Below are 23,038 nucleotides of genomic sequence, written 5' to 3' on the forward strand. Positions count from 1 at the left end.
TGTCCTGTAAATATCAATTAAATCTATCTGGTCTGTTGTGTCATTTAAAGCTTTTGTTTCCTTATTTGTTTTCATTTTGGATGATCTGTCCATTGGTGTAAGTGAGGTTTTCAAGTCCCCCACTATTATTGTGTTACTGTCGATTTCCTCTTTTATAGCTGTTAACAGTTGCCTTATGTATTGAGGTGCTCCTATGTTGGGTGCATATATATTTATAATTGTTATATCTTCTTCTTGGATTGATCCCTTGATCATTATGTAGTGTCCTTCCTTGTCTCTTGTAACATTCTTTATTTTAAAGTCTATTTTATCTGATATGAGTATAGCTACTCCAGCTTTCTTTTGATTTCCATTTGCATGGAATATCTTTTTCCATCCCCTCCCTTTCAGTCTGTATGTGTCCCTAGGTCTGAAGTGGGTCTCTTGTGGACAGCATATATATGGGTCTTGTTTTTGTATCCATTCAGCAAGCCTGTGTCTTTTGGTTGGAGCATTTAATCCATTCACGTTTAAGGTAATTATCGATATGTATGTTCCTATGACCATTTTCTTAATTGTTTTGGGTTTGTTTTTGTAGGTCCTTTTCTTTTCTTGTGTTTCCCACTTAGAGAAGTTCCTTAGCATTTGTTGTAGAGCTGGTTTGGTGGTGCTGAATTCTCTTAGATTTTGCTTGTCTGTAAAGCTTTTGATTTCTCCATCGAATCTAAATGAGATCCTTGCTGGGTAGAGTAATCTTGGTTGTAGGTTCTTCCCTTTCATCACTTTAAGTATATCATGCCACTCCCTTCTGGTTTGTAGAGTTTCTGCTGAGAAATCAGCTGTAAACCTTATGGGAGTTCCCTTGTATGTTATTTGCCATTTTTCCCTTGCTCCTTTCAATAATTTTCCTTTGTCTTTAATTTCTGCCAATTTGATTGCTATGTGTCTCGGTGTGTTTCTCCTTTGTTTTATCCTGTATGGGACTCGCTGTGCTTCCTGGACTTGGGTGGCTGTTTCTTTTCCCATGTTAGGGAAGTTTTCGACTATAATCTCTTCAAATATTTTCTCTGGTCCTTTCTCTCTGTCTTCTTCTTCTGAGACCCCTATAACGTGAATGTTGTTGCATTTAATATTGTCCCAGAGGTCTCTTAGGCTGTTTTCATTTCTTTTCATTCTTTTTTCTTTAGTCTGTTCTGCAGCAGTGAATTCCACCATTCTGTCTTCCAGGTCACTTATCCGTTCTTCTGCCTCAGTTATTCTGCTATTGATTCCTTCTAGTGTAGGTTTCATTTCAGTTATTGTATTGTTCATCTCTGTTTGTTTGTTCTTTAATTCTTCTGGGTCTTTGTTAAACATTTCTTGCATCTTCTCAATCTTTGCCTCCATTCTTATTCCGAGGTCCTGGATCATCTTCACTATCATTATTCTGAATTCTTTTTCTGGAAGGTTGCCTATCTCCACTTCATTTAGTTGTTTTTCTGGGTTTTTATCTTGTTCCTTCATCTGGTATATAGCCCTCTGCCTTTTCATCTTGTCTGTCTTTCTGTGAATGTGGTTTTTGTTCCACAGGCTGCAGGATTGTAGTTTTTCTTGCTTCTGCTGTCTGCCCTCTGGTGGTTGAGGCTATCTAAGAGGCTTGATGGGAGGCTCTTGATGGGAGGTGGTGGGTAGCTGTTTATATTCTTAACTTCATATTCTCTATAAAAGTGTTCTGCTTCAAGAAGATATCTTGTTTTCAAACTTTTGAGTAAATGTCTGTCTTGTCTAGGTGTTAACTAAGGATCTTGAAAGGCATGCAGCTGAGTTACAAGCCCAAGAAGGATTGTCTAGAAATGGGGAAACAATGGTAAATGTGCCACACATTCATTCAAGGTGAGGAATTTGCTGATATTGAATTATTATTCAGAAAAAGGCATTAAAGACTATTTAAGAGTGAGAACCTCATTTTATAAAGCCAAAGAAATCAGTAAAAAGCATATGAGTTTCTTGCTAATTCATTGGTCATCACACCCAAGTGAACCTGCTGAATTTGAAGAGATCGTGATAGAAATAAGCTTTTTCTGCCTAAATAAGTTGATTTGTGAACCTGCAAATTTTTGTAAGCATTGATTTTGGATGTATGCTTATTAAGACCCTGCTATTTACCTTTAATAATCCATGTGATACACTAAGTGGTGTGATTAAATTTTGTTAAAATTATTAGATTTCTATTAAACACAGAGAACAAATGGAATTTTTTCTTGAATTCAACTTTTTATTGTATTATAAGATTTTAAATTCTCATTAGAAGAGATGAATAAAGTAATCATCAAGGTTGTTTGGTTTTTTTTCCTTAGAATTTAAAAAAGACATTTCCTAACATTTCTTGAAAAAGAAGTTGGAGACTCAGAAGTTGCTGAATCTGAGACTTTCCTTTTGGCATTATTTTTTTCCTTTTTCCCTAGAGAACAGCCAGTGAGAGAAGAGGAAAAGGGAAGATTTAACTTTTTTTATTTTTAAGAATGATTTAGTACTTGTAAAATTCCTGATATATATGGGGGTGATATGGTTTGAGAATTCCATAATTGCTTCTAAAAGGGACTTGTGAAAATGCAGACAACCTCAGCTTTCTGCTCATTGTAAATGTATAGATAAATATGTTCCCGTTTTTGTTTTTAGGGTATACAACTATGAGCCCTTAACACAGCTCAAGAATGTCCGAGCAAATTACTATGGAAAATACATTGCTCTGAGAGGGACAGTGGTTCGTGTCAGTAATATAAAGCCTCTTTGTACCAAGATGGCTTTTCTTTGTGCTGCATGTGGAGAAATTCAGAGTTTTTCTCTTCCAGATGGAAAATATAATCTTCCCACAAAGGTGATACCATGTTCTTTAACTACTTCCTTATCTTGGTAAAGAAGGCAAATCAATTTACAGAAAACATTTCCCAGTGTTTCTAAATACAGAGCTTATTTTTATTGTTTATTTTCAGTTTTTAAATTATAAAATACTTCAAGGTACAGAAAATAAATAATTGAAACATCTCTACCCACCACTCAGAATTTACATTTTTCCAGTTCCAGCTGTATCTTGAAAGAGGGAAAGCATTACTGGTACAGCTTTTGTCTTTTTTTACCCCTTGCTTGTACCATTCCGAGAGACAGTCATTATCCTGAAGTTAATTTGTATTCTTTCCATTCATATTTTTATATTTTGACTTAATAGGTACACATATTGTTTTCTTTCCTTTATTCTTCTGTTGGAAAGTGATGCATTCCTTTTTTGTTAACTTTTTTTTTAAACTATAAATTTTAAAACTATAGAAAAGTGTAGAGAATAATGTAACTAATATCTGTATACTACCATTATGAGTTGGCAAATATTTAGCTAATTTTTTTAACAAAAAATATTAAGTGTTATAAAGGTAAAGTCTCTTTGTTTCCCTCCTCTGTTCCATTAACTTTGTTCCACCCCTAGAGCCACTATTCTGAAATCAGCATGTATTCCTCAAGTCTACATTTTCATACTTGACTATATATGTAGGATTTGTTTTGTTTATGTTTACGTAAATGATATACTGAATGTAACAAATTACAACTTTTTTTCATTTGGTTATTTTGGAGTTCTACCTATCTTAATACATATCTAATTCTTTCATTTGTTGGGTGGAGTAAATGAATAGCCACTGTTTTTCCATGCTTTTGGCAGACATTGTGCTGTTTCCAGTTTTTCATAATTTCAAATAATGCTGCAGAGAACATTCTTGTACATGTCTCCTTAGCAGAGGAATTTCTCGGTTATATGCTATGCTTATTTTTAACTTTTTTAGATGTTGCCAAAGTACTTTCCAGAATGTTGGTGTCAACTTACACCCCTGCTGGTGGTGTCAAGTGATTACCATTTCCCCATATTTTCATTAACACTTGGTATTGTTAGGTTTTTAAATTTTTGCCAGACTGGTGGGTGTAAAATGGTATTTCATTTTTAATATGAATTTCTGTGATTTCTGTTATGTTTGAGCATCTTTTCACATCTTTATTGGCCATTCAGTTTCTTTCTTTATTGAATTTTCTATTCATTTTTCTGTTTATACTGTTGATAGGAGTTCTTTATGAATTCTAGATACTGAGCATTGATTTCTTACATTATAGATATTTTCTCCCAGTCTTTAGTTTATCTTTTAACTTTGTGGTACATTTTTTTTTAAATTTATTTATTTATTCATTTATTTAACTTTTGGCTGTATTGGGTCTTTGCTGTTGCACGTGGGTTTTCTCTAGTTGCTGAGAGCAGGGGCTACTCTTTGTTGCAGTGCGCGGGCTTCTCATTGTGGTGGCTCCTCTTGTTGGGGAGCACGGGCTCTAGGTGCACGGGCTTCAGTAGCTGTGGTTCACGGACTCTGGAGCACAGGCTCAGTAGTTGTGGCGCACGGGCTTAATTGCTCCGTGGCATGTGGGATCTTCCCAGACCAGGGCTCGAACCCGTGTCCCCTGCATTGGCAGGCAGATTCTTAACCACTGTGCCACCAGGGAAGTCCCTACATTTTTTGTTTTAGAGTTTTATCAATACATTTTGACATGGTTAAATTGATCAGTCTTTTTCCTATGACTTTTACATTTTCTGCATGGCTTGAGAAGGCCTCCCTCACTCACTCATTATAAACATCTCTCTTACATTTTCTTCCAATACTTTTAAGTCTTGTTTTTTCTATTTAGATCTTTCGTCCATCTGAAATTTAATTTTTTGAATGGCATAAAGCTAAGGATCTAATTTTATTCTTTTAGGTGGAAAGCCAGTTATCACCATTTATTAATTAAGCCCTCTGTTTCTACTGATGTGTAATACATCATCTGTAGTACACTGTGCTCCTGTAGACATGTGAGTCTGTATTATTTCACTGGTCCTGTACCAGGTCTACACAATCCTATTTACATTGACCTTATTAAAACTTTTGATAAGGTAGGAAGACTTGCCATACCGATTCTTCTTTTCCAGAGTTGCCTTTATCATCCTTAGACTTTAATAAGTTTAACATTTATTACATTTTTACTCAGATTGAAATTCCTAAGGCTTCCTTCTCTTTTAGGAAGAACAGAGTATGTTAGATTCAGCTATTGGTTCTGAATAATCAATGGTGTTGGTAAATGGGTGTCACCTACTATTTCGGCTTAAGATTCAGGACTGCCTTTAGGTCAGAGAGGCCAGATTTTTTTTTTTTCCCTTTGGCCACACTGCTCGTTTTGTGGAATCTTAGTTCCCTGACCAGGGATTGAACCTGTGACCTCAGCAGTGAAAGCACAGTCTTAACAACTGGGCCTCCAGAGAATTCCCTGGCAAGGACAGAATTTAAATCCTGATTTAAATTGGATATTTTCTGTAAACATTATTTTGTCAAGGTATTTCCATGCCCTCTAATACAGTAGGTAGTAACGCTGACTTGATTACTCGTGTCTGAACCTCAGTGAATCAAAGTGATCAGAAAGACAGTTGTTCCAGTCACTATTGCTGCATAACTAATCACCCTACGGCCTAGTAGCTCAAAATAACAACAATCATTTTATTATTTCACATGATGTCTGTGGGTCAGGAGTTTGGAAGAACTGGTTGTCTGGGTACTTCTGGCTCTTGGTCTCTTATGGAGCTGGAACAACAAGCGACTGGACTGACTGGGCACTGGCCAGCATCTCTCCTCCGCGTTGTCTTTCTATGTGGGCTGGTTTTGGCTTCTTGCACACAGTATGGCAGCTCAGGACGCTCATTCTGCTCACATGACTGCCAATAGCTTCAAGAGACAGAGGTCCAGCTGACAGGCAGAAATGGCTTTGCCTCTTTTGAGGCAGCCTCAGAGGTCAGGCAGCATTACTCTGTCACATTCGGTTGGTTACAGAGTGAGTCACAAGCCTGTCCACATCCCAGGAGGGGGAAATTAGACTCCAGCTCTTTATAGGGGAGTGGCAAGGTTCTAGAAAGGTTTGAAGGGAGATACTATTACAACCGTATTTGGAAAACACAGTCTGCCACAGTCTCTGTATTTATAAATGCATCTTGAGGTACAAACAGCAAACAAATGACTTACGAAAACTTGAACACAACTGACTTACATGTTGAGGACTGCCTGTGTGGTACAATAAATATTGTACTATACAAACAGTGCAAAAGGAGGTTAGATAGGAGAATTGGGGATTAAAGAAGACCCAGGAAAGGCTTTTGAAAAGGAGAGGATTGGGGCTGGGTATGTGGGACAGGATACAAGGGAATGTTCAAGGATTGGGAGACTACTTGGGCACAAAGGAAGGAATAAGTGCTTGGTGTGACAGGTGTGTAAAGAGACTTGCATACCCACAGCAGAAAGAATAAGAGCAGTCATCAAGAGGGACCAGCTGAAAAAGTGCCTCAAAAACAAAATCAGTACAGAAGGAAATAGAAAGTCATTGCAGCTTTTAGTTCATCTTCCTTTAATACCATTCTGGGACCAACTTTTAAACCAATACTAAATGAAGCATTTTAACTTGAATTTTCCTGAGATATGATTGTAGTCTATCAAAATTTAAATGCGAATTAATCTTGTTGCAGTGTCCTGTGCCTGCATGTCGAGGGAAGTCATTTACTGCTCTCCGAAGCTCTCCTCTCACAGCTACAATGGACTGGCAGTCAATCAAGTAAGCAATCAGACTATTAAATAAAAGGCAGGTTTTAGAGCTCTCATACTGCCAAGTAAATCTACAGTATTCCTGTATTATACTTTGATTCTTATCTGTAGATTGTGATAAAGTATATAGTAAAAGGTTGACTTGGTGCAGAGTTATGTGTTGGAGTGACAATTGTCTTTATTTGAGATTTGTTTTCTATCAGATTCCAGAAAGGATTTAATGTGCAAGTATTATGTCCTTTTGCTATTGGGAAATCATTTATCATTTTATATCTCATTTATGTGACTCATTGAATTGGATGTATATATAAGCAAAGCTGTATGTTTCGTTCCATAATGTGATATCCTAGAAATAATATTGTTTTGAAGTTTTAAAATAGAGAATCCCTTAGAAATAGATATGTTTCATTTTATGTTCACAATATCCATGAGACATTTTCTATAGGTGATTAAAAAAAACTGGGTTTTTTTTAAAGTCAGATAGTTTTCTCTATGTGTGTATATTTTTAACAATTTATTCCATTTTTTTCTGGCTGTAGTCCCATAACTTATCCCTAAATATAAAATAATGGGTAGTTTTGAAGTCAGGGTGCTATCCAGGAAACTTGGCTGAAACAGATGGTCTTTGAAAACTAAGAACATAGGGGAAAAGTGAAGTAGATTGCTACCAAGCCCTGTCCTAGCTTGACCTCCTAATGCCCTATAAAAACCAAGACCAATATATACAATAATTAACTGTGCACTATGCTGAGATCTTTACAGACACTCCATTTTATAAAAGATGAAATGTTTAAAACTCTTGAGTGTGATCATGTAGGGGAGCCTGGTTTCCAGCCCATGTCTATAGCACTTTCACCACTGAAGGGGGTGGTGAGGGCCTTAAAGGTGCTATAAGGTTCACAGTAGATGCATAGAAGATTCGGAGTGACTTAATTATTTGAACAAAATTTCTTTGTTTTCAGGTAAAAACAGACTAAAAATAGGCTTAAATATTTTAACTGGATTTGAATGATCATCTCCTAATATTAGGAAATCAAACTTAGGGGTAGATGACTGAGAAAAGGAGGACGTTTAAATCCTTTTCTTGAGTTTTTAAAAGTAAGGTATTGCTCAGGTTCATTTTAAATGAGTTAGTTATAGTAAAACTTTGTTAATGCAATATTAGCTTACATAATTAATTGTTTTATTCTATTACTATATAGGTATATAAAATGATTTTTTGCCCTAGAAGAAAGGCCTCCTTCCTGCCATATACAGTAAATTCAGTTTCAGTTTTTTCTGAGCCCTAGCTTGGATGGCCATAAGGAATTAAGTTATTGTTTCTCAACTAGTGCATTGAAATGTTTGGATGAGTCAAGGTGACAGCTTTATTGTGTATATCAGAATCGGAAGCCTTAACAGTTGCAGCAGTCCCAGTTCTAAAAGTTCACCTGATGAAGACAGTCACAGTATGTGCAGAAATAGCTTGCTGAAAGTATGTTTTCACAGTGTTGATAACCAAAAATGGAGAATAACCTAAACATCTGAAGAAAATATTATAAAAAGGATGATATTATGAATTATTGTATAGCCACTAATTATGATGATGTAGGAGAGTGTTTTGAAATGACATCCAAAAATGTTTACAATGAAGTTAGTGATAAAGCAGGTCACAGAATGTTCTCTACTGTACAATACTGACTTTATTTAAAAAAAAAAAACACTGGTAAATACAAAAACATGTTGAGAGTATACTGTCTGGGAGGTGAGATGAAAGTAATTGTTACTTTCTTCTTTCTGTTTATCTGTGTTTTTAAATTTTTACAAAGGTGACACATAGAAATATGTGTTCTTTTAATAAGAAAAGTCAAAAAGTATACTGTTTTTCCTTTTTTTTCTTGGCTGCTTTGGGTCTTTGTTGCTGCGTGCAGGCTTTCTCTAGTTCTGGCGAGTGGGGGCTACTCTTTGTTGCAGCATGCCGGCTTCTTATTGCGGTGGCTTGTCTTGTTGTGGAGCACGGGCTCTAGGCATGCGGGCTTCAGTAGTTGTGGCTCGCAGGCTCTAGAGAGCAGGCTCAGTAGTTGTGGCGCACAGGCTTAGTTGCTCCACGGCATGTGGGATCTTCCCGGACCAGGGATCGAACCCGTGTCCCCTGCATTGGCAGGTGGATTCTTAACCAGTGCACCAGCAGGGAAGTCCCTAAAAATATACTTTTTTAAAGCAAGGTGACGTTAGCATGTTGTGTCACTCTGACACTTCTCATTGCAGTTCGCCAGTGTTTAAATATGCATTGAGGGTGAAAGTAGTGGGTAACCATGGAGCAGGGTTTGTACTTACATTCATCATTTAAGTGATTAAATTAAAAAGTTTTAAAGTAATGTGTATGTTTTTAAAAAGCCAATCAGCATAGAAGGCCACAGTTCCCACAACTTCTTGTTGCCTTATACATAATTCTAGATAACATTCTTATGTCTATTCCTTCACTTTACTCATCCACTCTGTGAGCTGAGGATGTTAGAGACATGGTACCTGCTGTCCCTTCTCCCCCTTCCACCTCTAGACTTTTTTCTGTATGACGTTACTTTTAAATTGTCAAGGTTTATTTCTGTTTTCTAATGAGAATTATCTTCCATGTTTTATTCATAGGTCGTAGCTAATGAAACCAACAAACAGCACTTACATTTTTATGATAACGTAAATATTGTTCAACAGAGAATCAAGTCAGGTGATCAGATGCCAAGAGAAAGAAATGTAATTTGTGTCACTGGGTTGTTTTGTTTTGTTGGCTTTTTGCCCCTTAAAGGAAAATGATCCAAGCATCAAAATCAAAATGGATTCTTTTCTTATACTCCACTGAATTATCCCATATTTTAATATGCTTCATATTTGGACTATAACTTTGTTGTTTAGCACTTTTCCTACTCTTCGTCATCTTTTTATCCATGGTGTTCTGAAAATGTCTGAGTCTATCTAATCGTGTCTTCATCCTGCTTGATACTGATTGGCCCTTCAACTCTAGAATATCTATTTTCTGTTTTCTCTCTTTGGGCTTCTTATTAGGTGTATCCATTCAGTTGTTTGTCCTTCACCCTTTGTTTTCTTTATGCTCTTTTCTAGACTTTTTTGGCTTTTGCTTGTATCCCTTCTATAAGTGTTTGATTTTTATATACATGTCTTTAATTTTTCTGATCTCACACTTGTTTTCCAATAGTTTCTTTTTCATAGCAGCTCATTCTTGTTTTATGATGGTAACATTTTCTCAGAAACTCTTAAGCAGTTTTTTCTTTGTTTTTAATGCTCTTCTCCTTCTTTAATTATTGCCATTTCATCCTCAAATATCTGATGAGGAATGAGAAATTATTTGGAGTAGGTAGGATAGGTTTCCTTTGCTATTTTTTAGGTAGGAGTTTTTCTTCAAAAAGCCTCATCCCTGGATAGAGGGTAGGGTTTTGACTACCAGATTTTGCTTTATGAATGTGTTTTTGAATTTGGCTTGGGCTCCTCAAATGCCAGAATGAGGAGGCTTATGCTGGAGCTCTGATATCCTCTCTGGACACCTTAGTTCCCCTCATAGAGTAGATGGCTCTGTTTCCTTAAAACAGTGCTCTGGTTTTTGCCAGGTGGGGAAGCCTGATGGCTTTCCTGGGATGCCCTCATTCTTCTCCTACCCACCTATCCACCCACCTTCCAAATAATTTCTGAACAGCTATTCTGCGACTTGTCTTTCAGTTGATTATCCTGTTTTGTTTCAGCCATCTGCTCCCACTCTCCATTCCTGCCACCTCCAACTTAGAAGCCTCTCTAGGGCTGAGAACATTGGCTCCCACTTCTCTTGTACCCTTGTAAATTTTTCCCGTGTGTATTCTGGAATTCATTTTATTTTGTCCATCAATACTTTCCCATTTGCTGTTTTATAAAATTTCATTAATAGCTCTTATTTGTTGATGGCACCTCTGCATGCCCCAAAACTTCTCTTCACTCTTTTAGTGACTGTTATTTTGGTGGACACTTTAGAGGGAAGGTAGGCAAATGCATGTGCCCATTCTGCCATCTTTAATTGGAAATTGCTGAAGTAGTTTTAGATATACCATTGAACTTTTTCTTTTTTTTTTTTTTTTTTAAACTAACTGCCCTTTATCTAGCTCAGCACCATGTGGACCCTGAATAGTTAATATGTTGACAAAATAACCCAAAGTCAGTATATGTACTGACTGAAAATTGTTTAACTTTTTAGAATCCAGGAGTTGATGTCTGATGATCAGCGAGAAGCAGGTCGGATTCCACGAACAATAGAATGTGAGCTTGTTCACGATCTTGTGGATAGCTGTGTCCCAGGAGACACAGTCACTATCACTGGAGTTGTCAAAGTCTCAAATGCTGAGGAAGGTGTGGTATAACTTTCCTCAATTCGATTGTCCCTCAGTAGTTTGTCAGCATTCATCTTTTCCCTTTTTAAGATACTTCTGAATTTCCATTAATTTAAAGAACTTGATTCTTATATAGGTGAAACTTTTCCTCTAAAATAAAAGTTTATTTATAGCTCACCATGCCTTTCTTCTACATTCTACTTGAATCTTTGTAGGGAAAATGAAAATACCAATTATTGTGTATCATACTTTGAAATTTACAGGTTCTCGAAATAAGAATGACAAATGCATGTTCCTTTTGTACATTGAAGCAAATTCTGTTAGCAATAGCAAAGGACAGAAAACAAAAGCTTCCGAGGATGGATGTAAGCATGGAACATTGATGGAGTTCTCACTTAAGGACCTTTATGCCATCCAGGAGATTCAATCTGAAGAAAACCTGTTTAAACTCATTGTCAAGTATGTATGAGGTTATCTCAAGTTTTATTTTATCATGTGCATGTTGGGAGTGCTCTTGGCTACCAGTAACTGAAAACTAGTCAAAATGTTTGCAAATTACCATTCATTAGACATCTTTAGACCTGTGCAGCCAAGTCATTGAAAGAAGGAGACTAAGGGGTGAACTGCGTACATAATATTTAAAGAAGGGATAAAATTTCATTTTTTCAGTTCAATTCAAAGAATCAGAATAAATAAGGCCATATATGAATATATGAAGTATTATGTTGAATATAAAGAAGTATTTTGCATTTGTCAATTGTATAAATAGGAACAAACAAAAAGGACAAGGTGGAAGAGATATAATCCAGCTAATCTCCCATTTTTGTACAGCCTGTAAGCTGAGTGGTTTTTACATTTTTTCATAGCTGAAAAAAATTAAAAGAATATTTCATGACACACAAAACTACATGAAGTTCAAATTTTGCTATCCATAAGTAAACTTTTATTGGAACACAGCCACACTTGTTCATTTACATAGTATCTGACTGCTTTTGAGCTACAGGGGCAGAGTTGAGTAGATGCGATAGAGAATGGCTCACAGATATTTATGTGTTTGTACCTTTACAGATAAGTTTGCTGATCTCTAGTTGAAACAATAAGGAAAATTTACTATATCACACAATCTGGTTACTTAACAGAAGAGTCATGGGACAGTGAATTACAAAGTCATTTCAACTACTTGTGTGTAGGGGGTCATTTGTTTACTTTTAAAAAGCAAGAAATAGATTCACATCGAAGTCACTTACTATTGATAAGTATTTCAGAATATTTTTTTATTTCCGTGTTATTGCCCTGCAGTAGAGAAGAAGCAGTGTAGAGGCGTTTTTGCTTTAGTGATGACGAGCCTTTTCTAGAAGATAAACCTGAGTTAGAATCTTGCTTCAGCCACTTCCAATGTGATCTGGGGCATGTTAATTTCTCCTTCATTTTTATCTTCTTAAAGTAGAAATAATAATACCTGCCTCAGAATGTTGTTCTGAAGATTAAATGAGATTTCATGATGTACTTAACATAATTAACACAATGTGCTGTTATTTTGAAATATTTTGACAAATTTTTGGATAATTTTGAAGAAATAGGAGAAAATGAGAGAGACCGAATAGTAGCTGTACCAAACAGGTAAAGAACTGAGGTTTTGAAGTTCATTGTATTAGAAAAATTGATCTTGTCACGCTTTTCTCTTCACCTAGGCTTTGGGCTTGAGGAGAATTTAACAGTTTTTCTTTCTGCCTTTAATATGTTAATTAGCAAGCTGGGAAAAGTATAGCGTTCCTCAGAGGTTCTTTGTCCTTGAACCCTCAGAGATGTCCTTTGAATAGATGGCCATCCAAACCCACCCTGGGAGAGAGGGTGCTCTGAGCTAGGGTGGCGATGTGATCTGGGGATAAATGATGGAGTGGTGAGCGGTCTGTAGCAAGTGGCCAAGGAACACCCTGGTTGAGGACCAAAACACCTCTTTGATTGGTACCTCTTACCGGTCATAAATAAAAATGAACATTTGCAGTGGTCCTTCTTCTGTCATACTTAAGGAAGATAAGTTAGTATGAAAAACCTGGGTTTCCTTCCTACAGTTTGCTTTTACCTTTTAGTTCTAAGTTTGTGATTCCAACATCAAAACTTGAATTTTTCATGGTCCTCCATTTGTGAATCTTGCAGGGGTTGGCAAACTAGGCAGGCTGCTTGTTTTGGTAAATAAAGTTTTTATTAGAGCACAGCCCCACCCATTTATTTACAAATTATTGATTGTTGACTTTGACAAAAGTTGGATAGTTGTGACCCAGACAGTAAAACTGAAACTATTTACTTTCTGGCCCTTTAGGAAAAATGTTGTCAACCCTTGCTAGATTAACAAATTGAGGCCTATGAAAAGAGAATGGAGAAGACAATAGAAGGCTGTTTTAGTTTAGGTTTCTTCAGAAGCAATGATTTGCATAAATGTAGTTTCTTTGGGAGGTGATCCCCAGAAATACTGGGAGGGGAATGAAGAAGTGAGACAGAGAAGGGAGGGCAGTTAGTGTATGATACCTTAATGGAGGCTTAATAAAGGCTTAATCCTTCTGAGGCCTCTGGGACGCTTGACTGTAGAGCTAGCCTCAGTATTTTTCCATCTAAGGGCCTAGATTTGGGGCTGCTCCTGAGAATATTAGACACCCTAGCACTTCTGGCCTGCCCAGCCTGCCTGCTGATGATGCTTCTGCGGCCAGAGAAAGCCCTTTGGCAGACAGGTGCAGGTGCTTGGTAGGAGGCCAGCAGTGATCATGCAGGAGCGCGCTGAACAATGACTGCCAAGGGGAAGTGGCAGGACACCAACTTCTGTGTTGACATGTATTAACAGGGATAATGATTCACAGTTAACTCTGATTATATCTCTTCCTCCCTGTCCTTTTTGTTCCTGTTTATACAATTGATAAATGGGAACTACTTCTTTATGTTCAACATAATACTTTATATATTCATATATGGGCTTATTTATTCTGATTCTTTGAACTGAAAAAATGAAATTTTATCCCTTTATTATGTACTCAGTTCACCCTTTAGTCTCCTTCTTTCAGTGACTTGGCTGCACAGGTCTAAAGATATCTATTCATGTAAAATATAATTCTGTATCCTAAAGCCTAAAGTAGAAGACCATGATTATGATCTTTTTTTTTTTTTTTTTTGTGGCACTCCATGTGGCATGAGGGATCTTAGTTACCTGACCAGGGATTGAACCCGCGCCCCCTGCATTGGAAGCGTGGAGTCTTAACCACTGGACCGCTAGGGAAGTCCCTATGATGCATTTTAAAGGCTAGTAATATAAATGCTTTACAAGTGTCCTGTCTCCCTTACACAGGCACACTTTTTAAAACATTCTTCCCTTTGTAGATTCACCAAGAATTTTGATAAATTTACTGTTAGAATAAAATTTCTTGAGTTGTTTGAGGAGATGTACATTTTTTATTTTTTACTATTTTGATGCTAAAGAAAGCAAGTTAAGCAAATTGTAAAGTAGATCTTCTAGTGTATCACTGAAATGTAAGTTAGAATTTATAAGTCGTATTCTGTTTTTCAGCTCGCTTTGCCCTGTCATTTTTGGTCATGAAGTAAGTATTTTACTTCATCTTTGCTCAAAAATACATAAATTTGGCAAAAATAGTATATAGAGATTTCACAAAAAATAGTCATTTCTGTTGGCCAGTTATTCATATTTTATTTTTATTTATTTATTTAAAGCAATAAAGTTTAGTATTTTTTTAAATTAATTTATTTATTTTTGGCTCCGTTGGGTCTTCATTGATGTGCACGGGCTTTTCTCTAGTTGCGGCGAGCAGAGGCTACTCTTTGTTGCGGTGCGCGGGCTTCTCATTGCGGTGGCTTCTCCTGTTGCAGAGCACGGGCTCTAGGTGCGCGGACTTCAGTAGTTGTGGCACGTGGGCTCAGTAGTTGTGGCTTGCGGCCTCTGGAATGCAGGCTCAGTAGTTGTGGCACACACGCTTAGTTGCTCCACGGCATGTGGGATCTTCCTGGACCAGGGCTCAAACCTGTGTCCCTTGCGTTGGCAGGCGGATTCTTAACCACTGCGCCACCAAGGAAGTCCCTCATATTTTAATATGAATCATTATTCTCCATAAATGGATGATATGAGAGATAAACTACAGTCCCTTGTAGGAATGGTCTTTTTTTAAAGTGACTCTGGACACTGTAAATGTTAAAGCAGAACTAACAAAGATTTCTCAGTTTTGTGGAATGGATTCAATGCCTGGCAAGGTAGGTCTTCACTCAGTGACTTTTAAGGTACCTGATTTTATATGCTTTCTAATTTTCACTTTTTAATCATTTACATTAAAGAAGTTTATATTTTTAGACTTACTTTTCTTAGGAAAAGAAAAAAAACAAAGTTCAGTCATGCTTTTAAAAAAAAGAATCCACACACAAATGTTGTAAACATAGGAGGAGCACCCCTTTTGCTAGTCATCTTTATGTTTTTCTCACTTGTTTTTGTTTTTTCTCTCCTTTCACATCTGAGCTTGTTAAAGCAGGTTTGGCATTAGCACTCTTTGGAGGAAGCCAGAAGTATGCAGATGACAAAAACAGAATTCCAATTCGAGGAGACCCACATGTCCTTGTTGTTGGAGACCCAGGCTTGGGAAAGAGTCAGATGCTACAGGTAGGAAATCAGACATTTAGTATTTGACCTTTTGCTTGTAAAATGCATGAAAAATTCACAAGTGAAATTTCTTTAAACATGCAGTGTTTGTGTTCCAGAGGGTATTATTTGTCAGGTAGTGTGAGTTGGGGTTTGTGTGAGTAATATATAATTTGTATCTGGCCATCCTTTCAAATCGAGCCAGTCTCCTGTCACTCAGGCTGCACAAGCATGCTGCTCTGTTAAGATGTCAACTATTGTGAAATATTAACCATTTCCCTAACCCCCTTTTTTGTATCCAGCATTGCTTTGCTAGTCTTTGTTGTTGTGACCTCACCTATGAAAAGAATAGTTAAAGAAAGTAAAGCAGGGTCACCCGTTATCTCTTCATACAACTACATAAACACTGTATTGGGCTTTAAGAATAGTCTGATAAAGGTAAGAGATCTGTCCTATCCATCTCCACTGCTTCTTTCTGAGTCTAAAACAAGGAAACTTCTATGACCAGTCTGTTGTTGGTCCCCAAGATGATTTTGGCTGTGCCAATCAGAGCCTAGTAGTTCTCCCCTCCAGGGCTTATGCTGGCCCTAGAAGATGCAGCTGGTTGGAGTGCTTGTGGTTTCCTTGGAGTGACACCTGGTAAGCCAGCAATGCATATCACTATCACCTTTGGAGCTTTTCGAAAATACCGTGGCCTTCCCCAGTATTAAGAATTAAGAATCTCTGGGTTAGGGTCCTAGCATCTACTTGTTTATAAACACAGGTTATTCTGAAGTGCAGCCAGGATTGAAAACTCTCGATCTCATTGTATTATAAACCTACTGTCCTTCATGTCAGAGGACATGCTTATTTATTCCCTATGGCTGAGTGTTAAATCAGTTATCATTTTAATTCCTAATCTGATATTTATTTAATCCTGTGTTTCCCAGTTTTGTTCATTTTGGCCAATTGGGTCAACTTCTTTTAAAAATTCTGTTCTGAACCCATGCTATAAGCCTGACAACTGAGGCACAGAGTACCCAGTTATAGGTGAAACAGAGTTGATAGTAAAAATGAAAACAGTATACTTGGGTAGAATATGCATGTAAAAGTGCATGTCGGGATCTGAATTGCATGTAAGTCTGCTAGCCCCACTAAGCCAAGGTTTTTAAAAATTAGGCTAACACTAACAGTTATGAGTTGTTTATATTTTTAAATTATGTTTTCCTTTGACCATTTAGCAAGCCATCATACTCTCAAACTAACAACCAAGGAATTACAAGTAACAAAAATAATGATAGCTAACATTTATTTAGCTAGGCACCGAAGCATCACTTGGGTTGTGTGCTACGCAAGTCCAGAGCGCACTACTGACATAGATAACAGTGTATAGAGTGCTGTCTCCTAAGGTGGTGGGGTGCACAGCTGTGTACAGCGGCCTTGCACGGGGCATGTATTGTATGCCAGGTACCAGGTTAAGTGTCTTGCATATACGATCTCATTTATTCCTCAAGGCAGTATGTGATAAAATGTAAGGAAGCTGAGGCTCAGAAGAGGTTCAAGAGCAGCACCACCAGTAGATGCATGGTAGAGCCAGGACTTAAACAGGTCTGCCTGACTCCAGAGATCCATGCTTATAGCTGTTGTGTCCTTTATTCTGTCGTGCCGTATCTTGTTTACTCAGAAGGTGAGCACTAGTGAGCCATTTTATTACCTGATGTTTAAAGAAGCATTGGAGTCTCTGAAACTAAACTTAGTACTTACATTTTTTCTATTTGAACTTGAAAATGAAGCATAAAATGGAATTGTGTAGAGTATTCACATGACCACAGACTTCAAAATCAGGCTGCCTGGGTTTGATTGAATCCTGACGTCACACCTTCATAGCTGTGTAAGTTACTCTCTTCAGACCTTAGTTTCTACATCAGTAACAGAAGTGTTACCTTCGTCTTACTGTGGTGGTGAAGATTGTACAGTAAAGCTCTTAGAAGAATACCTGGCATATAGCTAATATTTGTGAGCAACTACTATAGCTATTATTTCCCTTTTACTTTGGTTGATTCTCTTAAACTCTTTGTTTCATTAGGCAGTGTGCAGCGTTGCTCCACGTGGTGTGTATGTTTGTGGTAATACCACAACCACCTCTGGTTTGACTGTAACTCTTTCAAAAGATAGTTCCTCTGGAGATTTTGCTTTGGAAGCTGGTGCCCTGGTACTTGGTGATCAAGGTAAGAGGCCAAAGCAAATAATAATTTTAGGGCTTTTTTTTCCTTAAGCCTTTTCCTTTTCAATTAATTTCTTTACAGTCTGTTCCAAGAGTCATTTGGACAGCACCGTCCCAACCAGTGAGTTGAGAGTGAGTGCCAGAAAAACTAGAAATACACATCTCATCATTTTGTTTGTTTGTTTTTTCAGGATATGATGGATAGTTTATAAGAAATCTAGTTGGAAGGCTCAGCAGGAAGAGATCGCCAGTTGGGCTTTGCTACCTAAATTTCTCTTTGTGATGCTTTAACCCTATTGGGAAAACATATTCCTGTGCATGTATCAGGCAGTGCCTAGGTTCCAGTCCAGCTGAGGTCATTCATTCCTTCCAGTTTGCCAGTGACATCACATTTCTAAATCCAGTACCTGTCAGCCATGTTTGACACAGCTGATCACTGCTGCCTCAATGAATACTGTATCTCCTTGGTTTCAAGGACACTGCACTCTTCTGGTTTTCCTCTTACTTTTATTCACTGTTCAGTCTCAGTCTTTACTTGTTCTTCGTCTCCCCAGCGTCTTAACTGGTTGGCTCCTCAGGATACTTAGTTTTTGTACTATTTTCTTCTCAGTCTGTACTTACCTTCTTGATGATCTTATCTAGCTTCATGGCTCTTTACCTACGTATATCCTGAAATTTTCCAAATTTATGTTTCCTCTCCCTTGAACTCCAGGCACATATTTCCCCTTGCCTATGCAGTATCTCTACAGCTTTCTCAAACTTAGCATGTCCAAAACCAAAGTCTTGATCTTCCCCTTTAACCTATTCTTCTTACAGTTTTTTCCCATCTTAGTAAATGACACTTCCATCCTTTTATTTGCTCATATCAGAAAACGTGAAGACATTCTTGACTTTTTCACATACCTCACATCCAGTCTGTCGGCACATCTTGTTGGCTCTACCTTCCAGATATAACCAGCATCCAACCACTTCTCCACTGCTGCTACCCCAATCCAAGACACCATCATCTCTCACATGTATCATTACTGTGATCTCCTAGTTGGCATGCCTGTGACCACCGTTGCCCTTCCTATTGTTTTTAACAAGGCAGAGCAATCCCATTAAAACTTAGATCACATTATTCTTCTGTTCAAAACCCTCCAGTGCCTTCCCATCTCACAGAGTGGAAGCCCAAGTTTGATAGTGGCCCAGGCACCTTTTAATCACCTCTTTTGCCTCGTTACCTGCTACTTTCCTCTTACTTCCTCTTCCCCAGCTACACTGGCCTCCTTGCTATACCTTGAATACCACCAGCACTCCAGGCACATCACATTCCTGCATTGCAGCCTTTGTACTTTGGAACCTTCTTACCCCAGATAGTCTGCAAGGCTTATTTCCTTTCCTCCTTCAAATTTTTGTTCAAAAGTCCTGACCCCAGTGAGGCCTTCCCTTAGCACCACATTTTACACTGTAACCACCACCCCCCACCACCAGCAGACCCTGTTCTCCTACCCTACTCTACCTTTCTTTCCAGAGCATTTCTTACCTTCTAATATACCATATGGTCTACTTTTTTTATTGTCTGCCTCCCAACACTGAATAGAATGTAACCTTCACAAGGACAGAGAATATTGTCTTTGCAGTGCTATATCCCGCATGCCTAGAACATAGTATTGATATATAAAAAGCATTCAGTAAATATTTGATGAATGCATAAATTCAACAAACATATATCTGGTTATTATATAGCTCATTAGAAGTGACAGTATTTTTGCTAGGTTACTAGGTGAAGAAAATAATAAATAGGAAGAGGTTACTCATTGTTAAGCTGTCAGACTTTCCATTAAATAGAAGTTGAAGGTGATACAGGGTTTAGCTGTGCAGATAGCTAATGTGATTTAATAAGATGCACAGTGTTAAAAGTCCATGGCCGTGGCTTCCGTGGTGGCGCAGTGGTTAAGAATCCGCCTCCCAATGCAGGGGACACGGCTTCGAGCCCTGGTGCAGGAAGATCCCACATGCCACGGAGCAACTAAACCCGTGCACCACAACTACTGAGCCTGCGCTCTAGAGCCTGTGAGCCACAACTACTGAAGCCTGTGCTCCTAGAGCCCGTGCTCCACAACAAGAGAAGCCACTGCAGTGAGAAGCCTGTGCACTGCAACGAAGAGTAGCCCCCGCTTGCTGCAACCAGAGAAAAGCCCGCATGCAGCAATGAAGACCCAACGCAGCCAAAAAATAATAAAATAAATAAAGTAAAAAAAAAAAAGGTCCATGCCCTTCTCTTTCAAATCTATGTAGATAAGCCAAGCACTATGATGGTAAAAATATCACTGTTAAAATACAAAAGAATATTAGTCAGCAGAGACCAGATTCTAGAAACAAATAGAATCCTACTAAATAATAAATAGGATCCTACTAAAATCTTTACTGAAGACTTTCAGGGGAAAAAAATGAGAAATAGAGCTGTTTTATAATATTTCCCTTCTTCGATATCTAATGAAATGACCAAAAAATTGTTTGGAAAAAAAAGCAACAAGATATACCAATTGTAGCCAAACAAGAAAAAGAGTAAAATTTTCACAACTTAAACTTTATGCTTTAAAACCAGGGGTTGGCAAAGTTTAGTCCACAGGTCAACCCACCTTCAGCCTATTTTAGTGTAGTCCACAAGCTATTTTAAAGTATTGTAAAGGACAAACAAAAACCCAAGAATATGTGACAGACTATATGTGGCCCACAAAACATAAAAAATTTCATCTGCCCGTTTATAGGAAAAGTTTGCTAGCCCCTGCTTTAAACTTTGAAAAGTGGCAAAGAGGTAGCCTGACTTTGTTCCTACCCTGTCCACACCTCTGAGGAACTGTACTAGTAATCTTGAGAATTTCCAATAATACCATCAATTCCAGAGAGTCCTGGACTGACTGATCATAGAGTAGATATAGAGGCGTTTAACCATAGCAAAGCCCTCAGGACATGACCACCAAATTGCTCATGGTATGGGGAGAAGGGGAGGAAAAATATTACAAGGTAATGTTAGAGGGCCTCCAGTAACCTGTGGTTTAGACGTAATACAACTGGCACATAAAATGTTTTATCTAGGATGGACCTAGATACGATCATACTAAGTGACATAAGTCAGACAGAGAAAGAGACTTATCGTATGATATCACTTAGAGGTGGAATCTAAAAACTGATACTCCTTACCACCCCTCCTCCCCGTTCAGTGGTGGGTCTTCATATGATGTTTAAAGAGGTTAAGTGTACAGTTAACTCTACAGTTGTACAGTCAACACCTGGCTTTGCTGAGAACTGCACTCTAGACTTCTGACTTTAGAGGCTTTGTGTTCCTTCCCAAATCAAAATCATGCTGTCCACTGTTCCCAAAGGACCCAGCTCAAATAGCACCTTTTTCTTGAAACCTTTCCAGATTCCCCTTCCTCTTTTAACTCCACCCCACCCGCAGAAAATTCATATGATTATGCATATCTATTATAGTTGTTAAAATATACTGTCTTAAATGTGTATATATTTTATCTCATCTGTTCAAATTTAAGTCTTTAAGCTTTTTGAGGGTCACTCATATCTTCATTTTTGTAACCCTCACAACATAGTGCCTTGCCTAAGGAAAATGCTAAATGAGTAAATATTATATAACAGTTAAATAAGATAAATATTTTATTTGCTGTAAAACAAACACAAATTTTGTACTGTATGACATTTTATAATTTTAACTGTTGGAAACTAATGGAAATATGCTTTATTGTGGAATAATTTCTATCTTGTCAGGTTTGAAACTTGACGAAAGGAATATTTTTTGTCTGAATTATTTTACTGTGGTTGTAGGTATCTGTGGAATAGATGAATTTGATAAGATGGGGAATCAACATCAAGCCTTGTTAGAAGCCATGGAACAGCAATGTATTAGTCTCGCTAAGGCTGGCGTGGTTTGCAGCCTTCCTGCAAGAACTTCCATTATTGCTGCTGCCAATCCAGTAGGAGGACACTACAATAAAGCCAAAACAGTTTCTGAGAATTTAAAGTAAGTCTCTTCAAATATTTATACTTTAATATATTGAATCCCTATAGATATGAAGAAGATAACTGAGGACATAAATGGAGAGTTCACAGAAGTTGCAAGTTTCCAATAAATGGACAAAAATGTGTTAGAACACTACATGTTATAACAGTGAAGTGCTGGGACCTCCCTGGCAGTCCAGTGGTTAAGACTCCATGCTCCCAATGCAGGGGGCATGGGTTCGATCCCTGGTCAGGGAACTAAGATCCTGCATGCCACACAGTGAGCCCAAAATAAAATAAAATAATAAAACAATGAAGTGCTATTGACATCTACCGGATTGGCAAATGTTTTAAATATTAATCATTATTGGCAGTGGGGTGGGGAAATGGGTTCTCACGTACATAGTTTAGCATTTTGAAGGACAGCTTGACATGTCTATCACTATTTTAAATGTATATTCTGTTTGTTCCAGCCAATTCTTTTAGGAATTATACTCACAGAAATAGGCACAAGAGTGCACAAAGATATGTTGACAGGGTGGGTCTTACAGCATTGTTTATCACTGCCAAAGATTGGAAATAACTTGAAGTGCCCCCATCGATAGGGAAGTGCTTGAACTATATAATAAGACTGTACTGTGGAAAGTAGCAATTAGGAGAATGAAGGTAGCTTTGTATGTACTGTGATAGGGGAACATGTCTGTGCTTTATGGTTAAGTGACAAGAGTACATTACACACTTATCTGTATATGTGTATCCCACTTTTTTCCAAAACCAATGTTTCTATCTGTATGTGTGTATGCTTTCTCTTCTAATTTGTTCTGTACGGGTTGGACAAAATGTATGGGGAGGGGAAAATAGACTCAAATGATGCGTAAGTGAGAAAAAGACAAAAAGATGCCTCGTGAAAAATTGGAACTTTAAATTCTAGTGGGAAACAAAAAGCTAATTTTCGAATATTTAATAATAAATACTTTTATTGTAGGAATGGTACATAGTAAAAAACACAATTGTACTTTGAGATTCTGGGTATTTCTGTACTACCACCACCAAAAAAGCCATCTGTTAGTGTTTCTTAGTAAAATGGCAAAGTCCTGTATTGGAAAGATCAGAAAGATCTTATTGAACAAGGATCCAGGGAACTTGGATTCTGGTTTTTAGTGGTACCACTAGGATGTTGGTCAAATTCTTTAACCATTCTGGATTTCAGTTTGTTGGTCTCAAAGGAGTTATCTGGTTGGTAAATTTAGAAATG

The 23,038-nt window shown here is 37.7% G+C and overlaps 1 protein-coding gene across 3 annotated transcripts in view; it reads left to right on the top strand.

The window, feature by feature from the left end:
- MCM8 (minichromosome maintenance 8 homologous recombination repair factor) overlaps positions 1 to 23,038 on the top strand; it is a 42,680-nt gene that overhangs the window by 12,449 nt on the left and 7,193 nt on the right. For 2 of the 3 annotated variants that reach the window (XR_014254450.1, XM_082428213.1), the window contains exons 6-14: positions 1,748 to 1,851; positions 2,638 to 2,836; positions 6,533 to 6,618; positions 10,822 to 10,973; positions 11,218 to 11,413; positions 14,508 to 14,538; positions 15,462 to 15,602; positions 17,647 to 17,788; positions 21,610 to 21,805. Coding sequence is in view for 2 of the 3 variants with exons in the window: in XM_082428213.1 (XP_082284339.1) it covers positions 1,748 to 1,851; positions 2,638 to 2,836; positions 6,533 to 6,618; positions 10,822 to 10,973; positions 11,218 to 11,413; positions 14,508 to 14,538; positions 15,462 to 15,602; positions 17,647 to 17,788; positions 21,610 to 21,805 (1,247 nt within the window). In the remaining variant the exon portion in view is untranslated. The remainder of the gene's footprint in view (positions 1 to 1,747; positions 1,852 to 2,637; positions 2,837 to 6,532; positions 6,619 to 10,821; positions 10,974 to 11,217; positions 11,414 to 14,507; positions 14,539 to 15,461; positions 15,603 to 17,646; positions 17,789 to 21,609; positions 21,806 to 23,038) is intronic. The other variant, XM_082428214.1, reaches the window with a different exon arrangement.

Source organism: Balaenoptera physalus (genome assembly GCF_965194825.1).
Source record: "Balaenoptera physalus genome assembly, chromosome: 16".
Taxonomy (NCBI): Eukaryota; Metazoa; Chordata; class Mammalia; order Artiodactyla; family Balaenopteridae; genus Balaenoptera; species Balaenoptera physalus.